General features: G+C 54.9%; 1 protein-coding gene across 12 annotated transcripts in view; it reads right to left on the bottom strand.

The window, feature by feature from the left end:
• Positions 1–16685, bottom strand: part of RPS6KA1 (ribosomal protein S6 kinase A1) — a 42306-nt gene that overhangs the window by 18725 nt on the left and 6896 nt on the right. For 2 of the 12 annotated variants that reach the window (XM_064525026.1, XM_064525025.1), the window contains exons 2-4: positions 16007–16051; positions 11165–11350; positions 231–284 (exon numbers count right to left, since the gene is read on the bottom strand). The exons of 1 other annotated variant lie outside the window; for it this stretch is intronic. In XM_064525026.1, coding sequence (XP_064381096.1) covers positions 231–284; positions 11165–11350; positions 16007–16051 — 285 coding nt within the window. Of the gene's footprint in view, positions 1–230; positions 285–1564; positions 1706–2685; positions 2743–8776; positions 9053–11164; positions 11351–16006; positions 16052–16685 lie in introns of those variants that run through there. 9 more of the 12 variants (XM_026098099.2, XM_064525027.1, XM_026098102.2 and 6 more) reach the window with 6 other exon arrangements.

The raw sequence follows: 16685 nt of genomic DNA on the forward strand, positions 1-16685 counted from the left end.
AGCAGGTGACTAATAGCTGCTTTCTGTATTAGCATTTCCACCTAGCCGCGATGGGCCGGGAGGTACGCGTGGCAAAAGATGTTTTTTTCAGAGAGGCACTTGCGAACGCCGCTTTCGCCCACGATGCCCACGTGCCAGGCTGCTGGGACTATCCGTCATGGGACAAAGTGCAAACTCAGCGCAGGAGTCTCCTCGAGGGACACGTCTGCGGCTGCGGCAGGCTCTCTTACCTTGTCTGCTGAGTCCACAAGGTCTTTCTCTATCCAAGTGATGTCTGATTTTGCCTGCGGAACAATAAATGAGCGTCAGCACAGAGGGTCTGCGATTCTCGGTTAATGTTTTCCCAACAGGCTAGTTTAGCAGGACCAGGCAAGCTATCCACAGAGTCACTGGTGGCATTCCCAGCACACGTCCCTTCTCGGGACGTGATTTTGAGTTGTGCTGATGGTGCCAGGAGAGGAGCAGCCAGCTGGTATTAAAGGCTTCGATGGACCTGACAACAGGCAGCGGAGGACAAAGTGCTGGAAATTGGTCACACGTTCCCCAAGATCCACAGCCCCACCACTCAAGAGAGAGACTGGACTTTTGGCAAGTTGATTAGCATCTAGATCAGATTTTACTCTCAGCTACATCTGGACAAACTCCAGAAGCATCTCTTGTCCTGGTAGCGCTGTTCTGACTTCCCAGTACTGCAAAGCTGCGAAGTTTGGGATCCCTCGCCCCGGGACTCAGAGCGGGTTTCTCCTCAGGGGAACACTCAGCATTTCTAAAGCAATCCGGGGGAACACATCACATCCCTCAAGGACAGGGAAGGGCCAGCTCAGCTGCCACAACAGGTCCCTGAGCAGTATTAGAAATATTAGTTCACACTGCCTCTAAGACCAGGCACGATCCTATGAACCCAAATGGGGGGAGATGCAGCAGCATTTAAGAGGAGCTGAGAAAAGAACCACTTTTCACCTGGGATGTGGCACTCCCTCCTCCCGAAAACTCAAGACTTAAGGGAAGGAGCAAGTTTTTGGGAGGTCAGACCTCAGAACCCCAGGCCTGCTGTATTTTATCGCACATACGTAGATTTGCTATCACAGCGAGGTGCTTTTTCAGCTGCTTTTGAAAGAATAAGCTGAAGTTTAAATCAAAAACAAATCACCCCCAAATCAAATCAGATTTGAAACATTTCCTCCAAGAGGTTCAAGTCTTCAGCTGCAGAGGAGATAAAACTCATGTGACTGCACACAGAAGGGATCTGGAGAGCAACTTGGGCAGCGACTTCTCTTGTTTCTTTTAAAGTAGTTGGTCAGCACACGGGAGCCTGCGGCGCTGGCAGGGTCCTACGGCTCAAGGAGGTCACCTGGGTGGGCGCAGAGCAAGGCAGGATGGCTGTGCCTTGCTATCAGCGGTCTGAAAGTAGGACAGGGGCTCGGGAGAGACGAGAAGAAAGAAGAAAAAGCAAGCCCTGAGGGAAGGGAGAAGCTGCGTGAAAACGGTGATATTAGAGTTAAGAATTAACTGATTTTGAGCTCCGGAAAGACTGAATCAGATCAGAGGGGGCCACTGCATTCACCTCTTCCTCCCTCTCCGCCGCTCTCCTCTTGGCACAGGGGCGGCTGAGATCTCCGATCCGGGATACGGCAGCAGTCCCGCTCTGCCGCGGTGGGAAGCGGATGCCCTCGGCAGCTGGCTGACACATCTAACGAAGCCACAACCGAACCCCTTCCCGAGCTCCCGGGAGCGGTCACAGAAACCCCAACGCTCCCTTCCGGGCATCACGTCCACCCACAAGGAAACCAGCTCCTCCAGCGCCTGGGCTCCACGGCCTCGCCCCGACCACGGAGCGTGCACAAACCGCCACGTTTCGTGGGATGGGTCTCATTTTTCTGCCAAAGGCGCGAGCGCAGCTCCCTTTGCAGGGCCACCCTACCCGCGCGAGATACCGCTCCCGGGAGCTCTCAGCCATCTTCCGACGCCTACAGCCCCGGGGGATGCCATTTTGCACAGATTCCTGCACGACTGGGAAATTACATTTGCTGCTCCTGGAAAATTAAAGAACACCCACGCCCACCGGCCAGGTTTGAAATCAGGAAGTTGCTCTAAGTCAGAGGAGGAGACAACTTCTTTTGAACTTCTTAATGCCGTCTGCTAACTGCACAGATGGCTTAGTCATCCTAGAGCAGGGCTGGGGACATATATAGTTTCTTTCCAAGACAAAGAAGTTCAAAATACAAGTCCTCTTCCCTACTTCTTCCCCTTTTTGAGGAAGACTTTTACAAGCCAGAAGCCAAGAGACAGGTTTGTTTTTGCTTACATTTTGTCACTTTGCTGGTTGATACAGTCACATCTGAACGCAAGAAAAAAAAACCCTGCAAGAGCTAGCAACACATTATGCTTTTGGCATTTAGCTTCCTATTCATCAACAACTAACCAGAAGCTGTTTTAATTTCTGTTGCTTCACACATGCTCCGGTCCCAAAACACTCCCAAATCCTGGCAGCACCTAGGAAAGGCATTTCTTAGCGAACAGCTCTACCACGAGAAATGCCTTGCTCCAAAACAGAAGTCGCTAATTAAAACTGGACACGGCCTGGCTCTCTAAGGTCAGGCGATTCACCGACCTCTCCTCGCGTCCTGCAGAACAGAGCACAGTACTGTATGCAGAGCAGATATTTTTTATCAGCTAGACACTTGCCTCCTGGATCCTCGGCTTGCTGCGAAAGAGGAGCCTCAGCATCTCCAAAGCTGCTATTCTCCCATAGTTTGCAAGCTGGCTTCTGAACTCAGAGCTCTCTGCAGCACCCAGCCCAGCACGAGAACCCCAAGTAGTAGTTACGTCACCGGGATGTATTTTGGGAGTTTTCGCTGAAAGGAAACTGTGGTTTCATATGGGGAAATCGCACTGTGTGGCGATCGCTGCACAATACCGGCAGCCGAATGAAGACGCTGGATGATTTTACTGGTGCCTATGCATGGCTCTTTCCACCAGCAAATCTCGGCAGGCTTTTTAGGAGGATTGGTTTTATAATCCCCCACTTTACAGATGGGAAAAGAGACACAGAAGTAGTGACTTCAGTCACCACGTAAGCCAGCGAGCGGTGAGGGAGGCTCCATCCAGGTTTCTCCCCCGAAGTCGCGCTGGCCCTGCTCCGAGCAGCACGCCGGTGTGTGCCTATTCCAGCACAAACGCGATCCTGGTGCGATCGGCCGTCCAAACCCGGCACTGCACAGCTCCGGGAAGGGGCCAGAGGGAAGCGCTTTCTGCACCCTTGGCCGCTTTCTCCCCGTGCTTGGCAGCCTGCGCCCCGCTGGATCAGGCCTTTGGAAAGTGCTGAGCGGCCCCACGTGAGGTTTGCACGCTGACATCTTATGAGCGCGTTGCACAATCCTGCCCGCTTGCTCAGGAGTCACCTCCCGCCCAGTGACACTGCTCCGTGCAGCGCACTTGTGTCCAGGGATGTCCTAATGTGACCGGGGGGGAAGGAGATGGGAACTGGAACCGGCCAAGTCAGACGGCGCAGACACGGGAGCCGGGGTGGAGGGGGAAGGAGGGTTGCAGGCCTGTGCCTCGGAATAAATCCTCCCCGATGCCTGTCTTTGCAAGGAAAAGAGCGAGCCATGTGCTTACTCCCGGTTCCCGTCAGGAGGCCATCTGCATTTCATCTATGCAAAATGCAAGCCCTATATGGTTTCACAAGTTCGCCAGCTGTTTTACCGGTGTCACTGCAAGGTCACTTGCTACTTAACAGCATCCCTTTAGCTGTGCCCACTCCGTACCTTAAAAGTCACAGCTGCCACATCCAAGATTGCCGTTCCTAGCTGAATTTCCTTCCAGATGCATGCAACTTCTGCAGCTGCCAAGCTGCTCAGCGTCTCCCTGGACTGCAGCATTAAAACCGCTTCCAAACTGCAGGTACGTCTGCCCAGAAGCATCCCAAGGGCCCTTTGCTCACTCACAGAGCTGCATCCTCATCTCTTCCCAGGGGTCTGGCTCAACCCACCCGCCCCTTTGCTCACCCAGAAACAGCCCCCTGAACTCCTGGGCCTTTTCACAAGGCGGAGGCCCAACCCACAGCCACTCTGCTAAACCCAGAGACCATGAAACGTTATCGGTTGGCAGTAGAAGCCATCGGCTCTTCACCGCAGACGCAGTTAACAGGCAGCAAGGGCAGGGCTGCTGCAGACAGAACGGACCTCGGTCACTTCTCTCTGCTCCCAAGAGGAGGGGTCAGTACCAAACAAACAGGCAATAACTCCAACATAAGGGGATACATCAGAGAAGCATCACCTTATATCAGAGAGGCCAAGCGTGCAGCACATACCCAGGGAAACCGCGGTTCGGGCGGCTGCCTGTGAACAGACCGGTCGTGAGTCTAAGTGCAAGAAACACACGGGCCGAGCTCCGGCAAGTCTCCATCTGTCACACTCCCAAGCGACCTTACACCTGCAGAGTGAGTTTGACCCTCTCAGAGCAGATTTAAGTTGCTTCTAGGCATTATTCTGTATTTTTGGCAGAGGCGAAAAGCTGGGGACAGAACTGGGTTTACCAGCATCATTCGTCTTGTTCCTATGCCCAAGGGTCCCGGGAGAACTGAGATGAGGCAACCGGAGCAACAGCAGCCCAGACGCTGTTCAGCGCAGACGCTGGCACCGAAGCTCCGAGACCTAACCATAACCCCGTGTGAACCTGCTCTCACAAGCACCTTACTCCCAGGAAAGATGACCCCAAGTCCACTGGTGCCAGATATAAATGCTTCCCTGTACATGGTTTAAAGACGCTGTAATTAAATTCTGCGTCAGCAGACGAGACTTTAGGGCTAAGCTCCAGCAAGTCTAGCATCAGCTCGGTAAAACAGGACATCTTGCTAAGCCTAGTTTTAAACCAGAATAACCAGGGACGGCCTTTGTCTCCTGCCAAGATCCCATTACATCCCAGCGAGCGCTGGAAAGGGTATCAGCCACACGAAGCGGGGGGGAAGGACCGGCGCTTCACAAACAGGAAGCCGGTGGCGTGAAGAGCTGCTGCGCGAAGAGAGGCAGCTGCTGTCGCTTCACAGGCGGGACTGGTGCCCCAGGCCAGACCGCAGAGATGCTTCAGGAGAGGTTTCGGCTGGAGGCCAGGAAGCACCAAGGTCTCGATGAAGCCGATGAAGACGCCCGGGCGCTTGCAGCCCTGAGCGCGCGGCTGGGGCTGCAGCTCGTGGAGGCCCCTCCAGCCCCCACCGCTCTTGGGGGCCGCGGGAGGGTGCCGGTCTCCGGAGCCTGGGAGCTCCACGCTCCCGAAGCTTTGCGCGGAGCCGCGGTGTGCAATGTTTCAGAGCAAGAATCCCCGCCACGGAGGAGCAGCAGCTGCTGGTAAGCAGCGCTCCTGCTCCAGAAGGAGCTTGCAACAGACGGGAAGCAAGGGCTCCCGCGAGCCTCGCGCAGGAAGCGACGGCGCTTTCTGCTGCTGTGAAGAGCGGAGAGGCCAAGCCAGCTCGGGCTGGAACTTTTTTTTTTGGTTTTTCGGGGGTTTTTCTTTTAAGGTGGTGGTTCTCAAAAAGGGGAACAAACAAAGCAAAGAAACCTCACCAGCCACTGCCTCCCCTTGTGCGAGGACCTTATTTGGGCAAGGCTGACGGTTGTGCTCAGCTGCAACCAAAGAATCAGCCCCAGCTGTGTACTTTTGCCTGCGCTTCTTTGGTGGACCACCTTCAGGTGCTCCGGGACCACCCCAGGCTGCGAAATCCTGCGGGGAGCCCTTGTCACCCCACGGCACAGATCTTTCCTGCTTTTCACGCTGCGCATCCTCGGCAAGGCACCCGCGCCTGCATGCGCCCATCAGCCAGCGCGGACGACGGGCCGGACCCGCTCGGAGAGAGATGGGCCGGGAGGCACCGGAGCAGGGAGACCCGCGACGAGCTCGCGCAGACACCGAGGCAGGAGCCATTTTGACGCAAGAGGAAGCGCTGCCCACAGCGGCAAGATGGTCGTGTCTGCGGCTGCCGATTTCGGCTCGCTGTTGCCATCACCACCTTCCAGGAAAGCGCGGCAAGCGCCGCAGCAAACCTCGCCTCCGACCGACGCCTGCCGAGAAGTCCCCGGCCGCTCCCGGAGCTCCGGAGCAGACCCGCTTTATCCGACCTTCGCGAACCAAGAGAGGTTGCAGATTTTAAAATCCGTCAGCCAAAACGTGGTAACCGGCACTGCTAAATCCTAGTTCTGACAAGGCAGCCTGCGCTGCAGCTTAGGAGAGAAGTTAAAACCAGAAATCCAGCCAAGCAGAACATTTTGCAAGATCGTATTAATTTCATTCAATTGTCGGAGTTAAAAAACAGCTGGGAGGATTCAAGAGTTTCGCTTTTTCTAATTAAGTGGGCATTTAATTATCCAGTATGTACTCGAGAGCTTAAAGTCTGCAGCCATCGCTCTTGCTTACACATATCACACATACAATTAAAGAAAAAAAAAATCATGTGACGCCTCAAATAGATTTAAAGACCTTCCTGCCCAAGAGGAGAATTTGTCCTGTTCCCTTGCACATGTCCCAACTGGTTTAATTCTAGCCGACACTCCCTGTGCCGTACCCGGCCTTCCCTGCAGCTTTGCTACCTGCATCATCCCCGACCGCACAGACCCATCGCAGGGCTGCGTGCCCCAGGGGAAGGTCTGACCACTGTTTCGTCGTGGTTTTTTTAAGAGAGGGTTTCTTTAGCTCAGCGCGTGCTGGCACACATCTGCAGGAGGCTGGGGAGGAGGGACGCGAAGCCTTGCGCTGGAGCCCCTCGGCTGATCCAGCCGCACTGGGAGCGGGAGAAGCTGCAGAAGAATTCAGTGCTGGAGGTTTTATAGACGGAGGGACGAGGCGGGCCCGGGCCTTTGACATCAGAGAATTCACAACAGCTTTTGTAGGAGGAGGGAGAAGCGAGAGAGCAGAAATGCTTCAGGTCACGGAGAGAGTTTAAGAGAAGAGGGAGATTCTTAGAGCAATCTGAGACACGGATTTGCAGGGAAAGAGCCAGCTTCGTTAGTCCTGGCGCACTTTAAGCTGCGCTCACGCCGAACAAGGGCACAGGCTGCTTCGACAGACCAAAGCCTCCACCAGCCCGGGGGGGTGGGGGGGGAGTCAGGGCCTCCCGCGGCGCAGCTTTGAAGCTGGAAGTCTTGGACAAAGTCACTTCTCCAAACACAGCGAAAGAGCAGCGGGGACTCGGGCAGCCGGAGCTTCCTGAGCGCGGATAACGACGGGGGTGGTTCCTGACGGAGGGCTGCTGCGCCAGAGGCTTGCAGGAAGGGCTCAGCCAATTCCCCAGAAGGGGATTGCTCCTTCCAGCAGGGAACATCCAGGCTGCTCCAGTTCTGGAGGGAGCAGCTCCGGGCCACGCTCCACAGCCCCAGCTCGCTTTTCTTGGAAGCACAAAAATAACCCACATCATCTTCCACGAAGGTGGACAGAGTTATCACAGGAAGGAAACGTTGCAAAATCCCGGAGGCCGCAAATGCGATACCAGCACCAGCTCTTGGGCAACGCGCAGGAGAGCGGCCGTAACGAGCCACGGGACGGCCCGGCCGGATGCGGTGGGGCAGCAGCCACGGGGACCGGCGGGTACAGCGTGGGACGGGCCGGCTCACGGCCAGGAACGGGCCGAGCCGCCAGGGCAGGGCGGCCACCTCGGCAGGGACGGCTGCCGGGGCCGCCGGTCCCCGGTCGTGCTCACCCCAGCAGGTGGCACTCGGAGCATCTTTAAAGTCCAAAACATGCTTCTGCTCTCAAAACAGAAGGCAAGAGCGGGACGGACCCACGGCCTAAATAGCTTTGGGGAGGATTCTGCACCCCTGGAAAGAGAGGGGAAGCCTCCGCCTCGCAGCATCCCTTCCGACCTGCTCCGCCGTCACCAACTCATCTCACCAGCAGCACCAAAATAGCTGCTTTACACCCGAGAGCTCGGGTCCCTCGTGGGACAAACAGCGAGGAGATGCAGGGAGAGCAGAAAAGCCCTGGCACGGACACAGGGATCCCCCCTCGCGGTCCTCCGTCCTCCTCCCCGCTCCTGGCCCAGGCTCTCCGGGGAAGGGATCCTGGCACCAGATCCTGCAAGTTTCTAAAAGACGGAAAAAAAAAAAAAATTCTCCACCCTTTCCAGGCACCACAAGTCACAACTGGCTGGGATGAGCTGACAACGAGCAGATCGGGCTAAAGGCACAAGCTCAGGCAAAAACCTTCACGGAACAGAGGGTTTCCCATGGCTCACGCCGGCCTGCCGCAGAGCTGCAGCTACAGGAGCAGCACTCGCAGCAGGCAGGACTTTGCACCCGCTGAAACGAGATACCGAAGAGGAAAACACCTTCAAATGCCAGGAGATAAGGAAGAACTTAATTACGTAGCTTCTAGGGAACAAATTAGTCTCCGTTTAGAAAGTGCAAAGGATACTGCCTCCCCTTCCTGCAACTCTAGATTGCTTCCCGGCAAGGAGAAAAGCTAGTCCACTCTCAAACTCAGATGAACTTATGTTTTGATGGTGGTGAAACCAAGAGACCGTGCCCCAGGCTTTTCTAAATGAGTATCGTTCTCGGGAACCAGCGCCGAAGCCCTACCCTCCGCCCAGGCCCGCGCGGTGCTAAACGAAGGCTCCTCCTGACCGAGTTAGGAAACACAGCGCTGGTTTCAGAGCTACAGCTGAGGCTTGTTTGCTGCCCCTGGAGTTATCGTGGGATGTGGAAACTATTCTCTATCACAAGAAGGCACGAATTCCACACTCCTCCCACAGCACGCGCTGCGGGCAGTTTTCCTGCTGCGAGATACTCACCAAAGCGGTCTCGGGACTCGGGAGGGCCTTTGCCCCGTCCACATCGGATTTTGGTATGTGCACATTTACAGAATTCACCTCCGTCTGACCCTCTAGGAAGGACACGTGCGAGATGCAGAGAGAGTAAAGCGTTTGTCTCCATCCGAAGGGGAGGCTCTGAGCTACGCCGGCATTAAGAGAAAAAAAACCACATGCAAAACACACCCTGAGCTGCGCGTTACCAGCACCCCGGTGAGAGCATGCAGGATGAGCGCCTGCCATAACCAAGCATGAATTTTCCTTTAACGCCTGTAGAAAACACTGTGCCAGCCAGCAACCCCCCCCCCACACACTGCTTAGCCCTGGCCCAGGACAGCAAAGCATCAAGATTGGCAGCTTTCCCCTTCCCAACTATCACGTTACAGGATTACAGTCATCCTGAATATTGAGAATACCACGTTTTGTCCTTTTCACCCAAGATAAGAAAACTGCCATTTTAAGGGGGTTCTTCTTTCCCCGCTCTGTTGATGCGGAGACCCGAGGCTCCTCCGTCCCAGCGCTGCGCCCATAAACGAGCCCAGCAGCAGCGGCAGCCCCAGACACGATGGGCACCTTTAGCCCCGGTCCGGTTCAGCACACAGCGCTTTCTCGCTGGCCTGCTGATAGCGCACAGATATAACCTCCCCCTTCTGTAATCAGACACGGCGTATTCCTGACTCGCAACTAGGCCAGCCTGAGCCAGAGCGGTGCGGCTAAGCGCACCTCCTCTTACAGCGAAGGAATCAATACTGCCACGTCCCCGAGTGCTTACGGGAGCACAAAATGACTATCGGGCCGTTCGGGACTCCTAGACCCACACGAGAAGCTTTGCTGAGGCCGAGGTTTCGGTGCTTTCTGCAAGCGTGGATTAAGTCCTTGCAGGAACGCTCCCTCGGAGCGGGAGGCGGAGGGGCATAAGAAATGCAGAGAGGTCTGACAGCTGCTCGCAACAGAGCCCGTTCCTGTTTTTTCCTCTGGGGAAGAGACGAATCCCCTCATTTTCATCATCTGTGGGTGGCAGCTCCTGGATCTGCACTCTGGGGCTGGCCAGGGAAGGGCCCGGGTTCAAGCCGCAGTTGGGAAAGGCTCTTTCTGCCTTAGAGCATCATGACCGCGAGAGCCGTGGCGTTTCTCCTAAGCCCGGCCAGCCGGGACGGTGCCCCTGCTTTCCTCACCGCCGCGGCCGCACCGGGCGAATAAGCCACTAGTTTGAGCTCTCTCAGGTTCACCGGGAACCAGGGAAGGAATTCACTGCTCGTGTCAAAACCACGCGTCGGCTTCCAAGCAACGCCGACACTTGCAAAGCTGCAGGAGCTTCGGAAAGACGGCTGGTGTCTGCGGGGGGAGCGCCAGATCCGCACCTGCGCCAGGGACGAAGCCAGCTGCCCCCAAGTCCGGCCAACACAACCCACAGCTGAGTTAAATAACGCACCTGTGGCACGTTCCAGGGACACAGTCTCCCTCTGACCCCTTCAAAAATCAAATGCAAATGAGTAAGTTCTCGAGTCTGAGCTCTTTGGGGGTGTCACGAGCGTCGGCAGGCTCTGCTGCTTGTCCCTGGCACGGGGAACCGTCACCACCGCAGAGCTTCCCCACCCCATCTTCCATGGCTACTTCCAACCTACTCTTCCTTCGGAGAGAGAGCAGCACAAGGCTCATCTCGCCCTCGGAGGAAGCGCAGAGCACGCTCTGGCTTTCCTCACTCCTCTCCCTAGAAGAGGCACACAGCTCAAAAAGTCACGAGAAACACGGCCAAGGAAGGGCTGGCAGGAGCATCCCCTCGCTTCTTGCATTGACGCTCACCCCTTTACATTCATTTTCTTACGAGAATTCATCCTGCAAACCTTGACGAAGGGACGGATGACACAGGTCTCCTCCAGCTACCTCGTGCAGTAAAAGAGGGCTGTTCCCCCCCCCACCTCGTCCCCAGTAAAAGAGGCTTTTTGGATACAGATCTACTAATCCATAAGGAGGATGGAAAGGGGACGAGGAGAAGCCAGAGCAGTTCTGATGGGTCGGAACTACGCCAGGCACGACGCGCGGAGGTTGGGCAGCGCTGCTTGCGAGCTCTGCAGACTTTGCTGCATTCCTCGTGCGCGAGTCCTGTAAACTGACCCCTCTTCAATTATTCATTAGAGTCTGCAGCTCATCAGAGACCGGCCTCCTCAAACAGGCATTTATTTGTCGGGGTTTTTTTTCTTTTAAGAGCTCAGGAGCTTGCTGTTAACCATAGGCCAGCCTTGCCAAGGACGAAGAGCAAGCGTTCTGGCAGGAACGAGCTGGGCAGCTGTCAGGCATTACATTAAAAACAAAACCATTTGATTACTTCAGCTGACAATATGGAACAGCCAGTTTAACTAAGAGCTTTACCACTGACAGGCTGAAAAAGCCGAGTGTTAAGAGCGGCAGTAGCTCCAGCCAGTCCTCGCGCTGGAGAGGGGAAGGCAGATTTCCAGGCAACACCGCACTCAAGGAGATGTTCTGCTCCCATCGGGTTATTCCAGGTGCTGCACAGACCACGGGCACCGGATCAGCAGGATCACCTTTGCTAAGCTGCTGCAGGGGGGTGAAAAAAGAAAAAAAGAAAAAAAAAAAAAGAGGAACACTGGACAGAAGGGATTTGCTGAGATACCTGTCTCTTCTCACACTAAACAGCTTTCTGACTCTTAGAGGAGACAGCAGCAGCTGTGCAAACACACCAGGTCTCCGTTTCAAAGGAGAGCATTTCATTTGTTTGTTTTAAAACCCTTCATTTTAAGAGGCCAAGATTAGAGCTGTGTCCAGTATTGATGAGGATCACACCACTGGACACGTCCCCTGTCAACAAGATTTGCACTCAGCCTGGAATTAAAGTTCTCTCGCCGTGCTGATAACACGTGGCCTGGGTTACAAGAGACCCCCACCGCCTGGGCACGCTGGACTTGCCCTTTGGTGGCCAGCAGGTCTCAGATGACTCTCTCCCACCCACGCTGTGAAAAGCAGGTGCTTTACGTTCCCCCATCTGACCTCCCCCTTGGCCATGCAGCTCCAGAGAAGACGGGACAACTGTCAGCGGATGTTTCTGCCACACAACCAGCGAAGCCAACCAGCAACAGGCACTGCACAAAGCTTGGGCTGAGGAGAGAGATGTACCACGGGAAACAAGAGCTAGGAACCAGCACTAACGCAGCACGCCGCGCTGGAGCGGCACAAAGACTTCCTTCGTTGCATCCCGCTGCAGGAGCGGGGACAACTCCCAGTTTGTGACTGGAGGTCAGAGGAGGATTCCTCACCAGCGGTGAAACCCAGCCTGCAACAAAGATGCTCTGGCTGCGCCCAGGCTGCAGGTCAGACTGGAGAACTGGGCTCAAGTACCTCGAGCAGGGTACGAGGAATCCAGCAGAAATAAGAACCAGCCTTACTTCTAGCCGAGCAGTGCTCTGTGCTGAACCACAGAGAAGACGAGACCGGAGCTGCAGCCTCTCTTCTTCCAGCTGTCGGGTAGATGGTTACAACCCTCCTTCCTCCAACTCATCCCAAAGAATTTGAGTTCAGAGCCGTGCTTGCAAGTGGTACAAGGATGTACATCTGCAGAGGTCTTTGTCATCACTAGGGCATTACAGCAGAGTGCTTAGTCCAGAGCAACACAGACTAATGTTAACACTGGTGATATATGTATTTCTCCTTTACCTTCCCCTGCTGCAGATGCAGGGGGAGGGATCTCTGTAAGCTTTTCCTGGTCAGGATACGTGGATGAATTAGCAGGAGTTGCACAGATCTGGGCAAGAGCTGCCTTCCCCTTCCCCGCGTCCCAGTTACGGTCTGCAGCCGAACCAGGCAGGTGGGGCACCGCGCATCTGGCACACACAGCCGAGCAGGCCCTCGCTCCTGCCTCGAGGTCTCAAAGGTCTCTTTTATGGTGCAAAGCAGAGCTGGAAGAGGTTACTTATTCACTTCCCCGGTTTTCATTGCGCACTGTGATTATCACCCAAGAACAAGCTGATCAGCACCCCCAGCCTGTGCCTGCGTTACCTCCAGAGAGAGAGTGGGCACACTCAGCACTGCAAATCCACTCCTCTGCTCTTCATTATGAAGTGATTTCTCTAATTGGGTGTCGTACTTTCATGCATAATTCCTCACGCTTGGCACCTTCGGGGAGCACATGCTCACCCCTCAGCCAAGCTGGCTACAGAGCAGGCTGCAAAACCTCGGTTCTGAGAGGTTCCATTTTTCTCCTGAATTCAAGCCCTCTGCTGCTGTTCCCCAGCTGAACGAGAACAAGTCTTCAGCCTACCTGGCAATTAAAATCTAAAGAACATAGGAGGGAATGAGATTCAGTACCTAGAGACCAACGCGCAGCACTGCCAATTAGCCCTGGCACAGAGCAGCTTTTGAGGCAAGAGACCTTCCGCTCTGCTTCTGGGGCGAGACCGAGACCAAGACCAGTGCAGACGAGCAGCACCGCTGGGGAGGCTGGAGGGTCAACCAGAGACTGTCACGGGAGATGTTTCCCTCTGTGGAAGGACACCCAGCAGCCCGGGCTGTGTCCAAGGAAACAGGTAAAACCGGAGGGAAGCAGACCCTGAGCCCTCTCCGAAACGCGGAGGATGCTGGGGGCAGCAGTCCTGCCCCACGGGGCCTCCACCGCCAACATGAATTTGGAAGAACAGCTCTTCTGCTAGCAGCCCCCAGAAGCTGCACCGAAACCCTGTGCCGACTGCACTGCTGCCATCCTACAGCCAATGCCAAATGCCAACGGGTCAAACAACAACCCCAAGGGGAGGGGGAAAAAGAGCCATCCCTGTAGACCTCTCTCTTCCAAAAGTGGCCTGCTCGATTTAGCACTGGATTAGCAATCTGGTTTTAGGGATGAGGCCGGACTGCCTGGCTGATCACAAGCTCCTTACAGTAGGGAACATCCAGATAAGCAAAGATTCAGGCATCAGCAATTCAGGACAGTGCTCACTGGCAGGAGAGGGTTCGGCTTCCGAACCTGCAAATTCCTTACGGCACCCAAGCTGGAAAGAGGCTGCCGTGGCCCTGACCCTGCAGAGCCAGGTTCCTTTCCCCATGGCCATGCAAGGAGGGGCAGTCACTCCGGGTAACTCTGCCCAGCCCGTAGGATCTTGCAGGCATTTCCAAGATACTCAGATAAAAACACCATGGTACGACACTTGCAGGGACTTGTGCACCACAATTCTTCTCGCGAGGTGGGAATCCACACAAGAAAAAAAGCCACAAGAAGTTGTGAAATGCACCAGATGTCCTCAGCAGGAAGCCGAGTTGCAGTTAGAGAGGCAGCTTGAAAGCATCAGGCTATTCAGAGACCACAGCCAGCCCGGCCCAAAACATCCCCTCACTGCACCTCTAGTGACCATCGTTGTGCTGCCTGCCCAGGGACCCCAACACGCAGCAACAGCAGGTGGGACGGTGGGATAGAGAAGACTAAGGCACTAGACAGCATCAGTCCTGTGCTACCAGGTGCAAAGTTCCCAGCTCTTTTAAGGAACTCTTGGATTTCCTCCTTTTCAAAGTTTCTTTGGTTATTGCCCAGCTAAATAAAGACTGTGCTTCTGGCAGCATCCCACTTATGGGGACGGGGGAGGGCTGGCACTCCTGTTTGGGTGTTGAGTAATCCCCGTTGTCTGCTGCTTCGGGTTATTTTTAGAAGAGATCACAGAATTAGCTGCAACAGGATAGCAAATACAATCCTAGAATAAAGGTGCCTATTACCCTTACAGCACATGCTAAATTTGAGGGGCACGTAAGGGATCCTGAACAGCTTCCAGCTGAAGAGTACACAACTCAAAACCTCTACTGCTGCCTTAGCTCTCTCCTTTAGTCCTTGCTATGGGCAAAAACAAGAAGTCAGTGCCAGAAGCTGCTGATGACAGCGTCTACCCCCAAAAGAACATAAAAATACTCCGACATTCAGTTCACTGCCTGCCTGCTTCCCCCATCTGGAGCATCAGGGCTGGTCTGGAGTGCCAGAGTCAGCCCTGAAGTTTAAGGTATGTGTTTATAGTAGGGATTTCACTTGTCTGTGTGCTGGTAGAATACGTACCTTGTACAAACTTGGAAAATGCTAAAGCGGCTATTTCAGGAACACGTAACAGAGCTTCACACGTTTAAGAAGTTACCGAAAATGGGATGGTCGGACACTGTGCACAGGCATTTTGGCCACGGTGCCTTGGAAAAGTGCAAAGCAGGACACCTGTACCAGCACAGGGCCCTTGCAGTTCCCTTCCCAACCTGCTGTGGGATGTTGGACAAGAAGCTTCCCTGCCCTTTAGCACAGAAAAGGAAGATGATTCAGGGCACTCACTGAGTGTAGGGCGTGGGACGAACCCTAGACAAGCCATTCAGCAAGGTCTCCCAAGCCAAATCAAACACACACATTGTTCATGGTCACATCATGTACGTATTAGAGAAGGAAATCCTGAAAGACTTACACTTTCAGGTACTGCCGTGCACAGTATCTTGCAGGACAGAGAAGTACGGGCACAATTTACGTTGGTAGGAAAAACCCACGTTAACAGGTCTCCTGCCTGGAAAGGGCTCACATCAGAGAAATCAAGACCCGCAACATGCTGTTGCTCGTGTGCAGAGCAGGAAGAACTTTAGGTGTCTGAAGAAGGCCCAGCAGGTAAGACCACAGCCCAAAACATGGGAGACAGCAGCTCGGTTGCCTCTACTACTCCCTGCTAACGTCGCTGGGGACACAGGGCAACTTGCGTTGCGACTCCTCCCAGCCCCACGAGGCCATGGGAATAAACTGAGATACCAGGCCCTCAGCAACGACAACTATCCCAAAGTACTTAAATACTCCTGCATTTGTCACCCCATCTGGCAAGATGACAACACAGAGCAGGGTGTAGACGTGGCACCGGAACACCCCAGGGATCCTCGCTTCTGGCCCTCTGCTCTGGCCACCGGTCCATCTCCCGTGTGCTGGACTGAGGTGGCTCTTCCTGCGCACAGTTCAAGATCACCTTGAACGCTGCTTTGGGGAAGCTTTCCAGATGCGTTTGGATGGCCAGAGAGACAGGAAAAAAGAGGGTTTGTCTTCCCCCACGTCAGGCCCTCACGCACCCACATGCACTCATCCAGATTACAAAGCAGCAGCTTAAAGGGTTTAAAAATAGCCTTCCCCAACCCATTCACAGAGTCAGTTCACGCACCACATGCAGCGCCGAGGGATGAGTGAAAGACTTAAGCCGGCTGCATTTTTACCTGGGATGGAGGATTCCCACCTTCTTCTGGAGCAGCCTGCCCATTCTGCAAAGCAAGAGAACCTCCGTTAGCAAACGCCAGGCGCGGGGACCGCTGCTCTCGCACCCCCGGGACTGCTTAGTTCAAGAGCCTTTCGTGCAGGACAGAGAGGAGGATGCCACTTTCAGACATCGTACAGGATTGCTGAAAATTCCCCACGTGTCTAGAGGACATGCAAAAGACTCTTTCCACCAAGGAAGAGACCTTGTGTAAATAAGCCTCTTGCCCAAGGTGTGCCTCCACGCTCTCCCCAGCAATTAATTAGGATTCCCGGAGGTGGTGTGCGCAGGAGTCCCGCTCTCGGCAGCCCTCCCTGCAGAAACTGCCCTAGAGACACAGCCACGGGGTTGCACCGTCCCACCTCCCACGCTCGCGTCGCGGCTGCACCCTCCGCTGTCGCTGCGGAGCCGCTAGAAGCGGCGAGCTGGGGAGATGGAGCACAGACACGAAGGCGGCGAGTGCATTGCACAGCCTCCAGACCCCCTTCGGCCTGCAAGTCAAGTTTCTGCTGCTGGAGCTCTTTAACAGAGTCACAACAGGTGACCCCAACCGCCTGGAATGGCATCGGGCCGGTCACGCTCGCAGCTGAACCAAAGCGGATCAGGTTCAGCACAGCACCGCGCCGGGGGAAGGCGGCAGG

Source organism: Dromaius novaehollandiae, chromosome 23 (assembly GCF_036370855.1).
Source record: "Dromaius novaehollandiae isolate bDroNov1 chromosome 23, bDroNov1.hap1, whole genome shotgun sequence".
NCBI lineage: Eukaryota > Metazoa > Chordata > Aves > Casuariiformes > Dromaiidae > Dromaius > Dromaius novaehollandiae.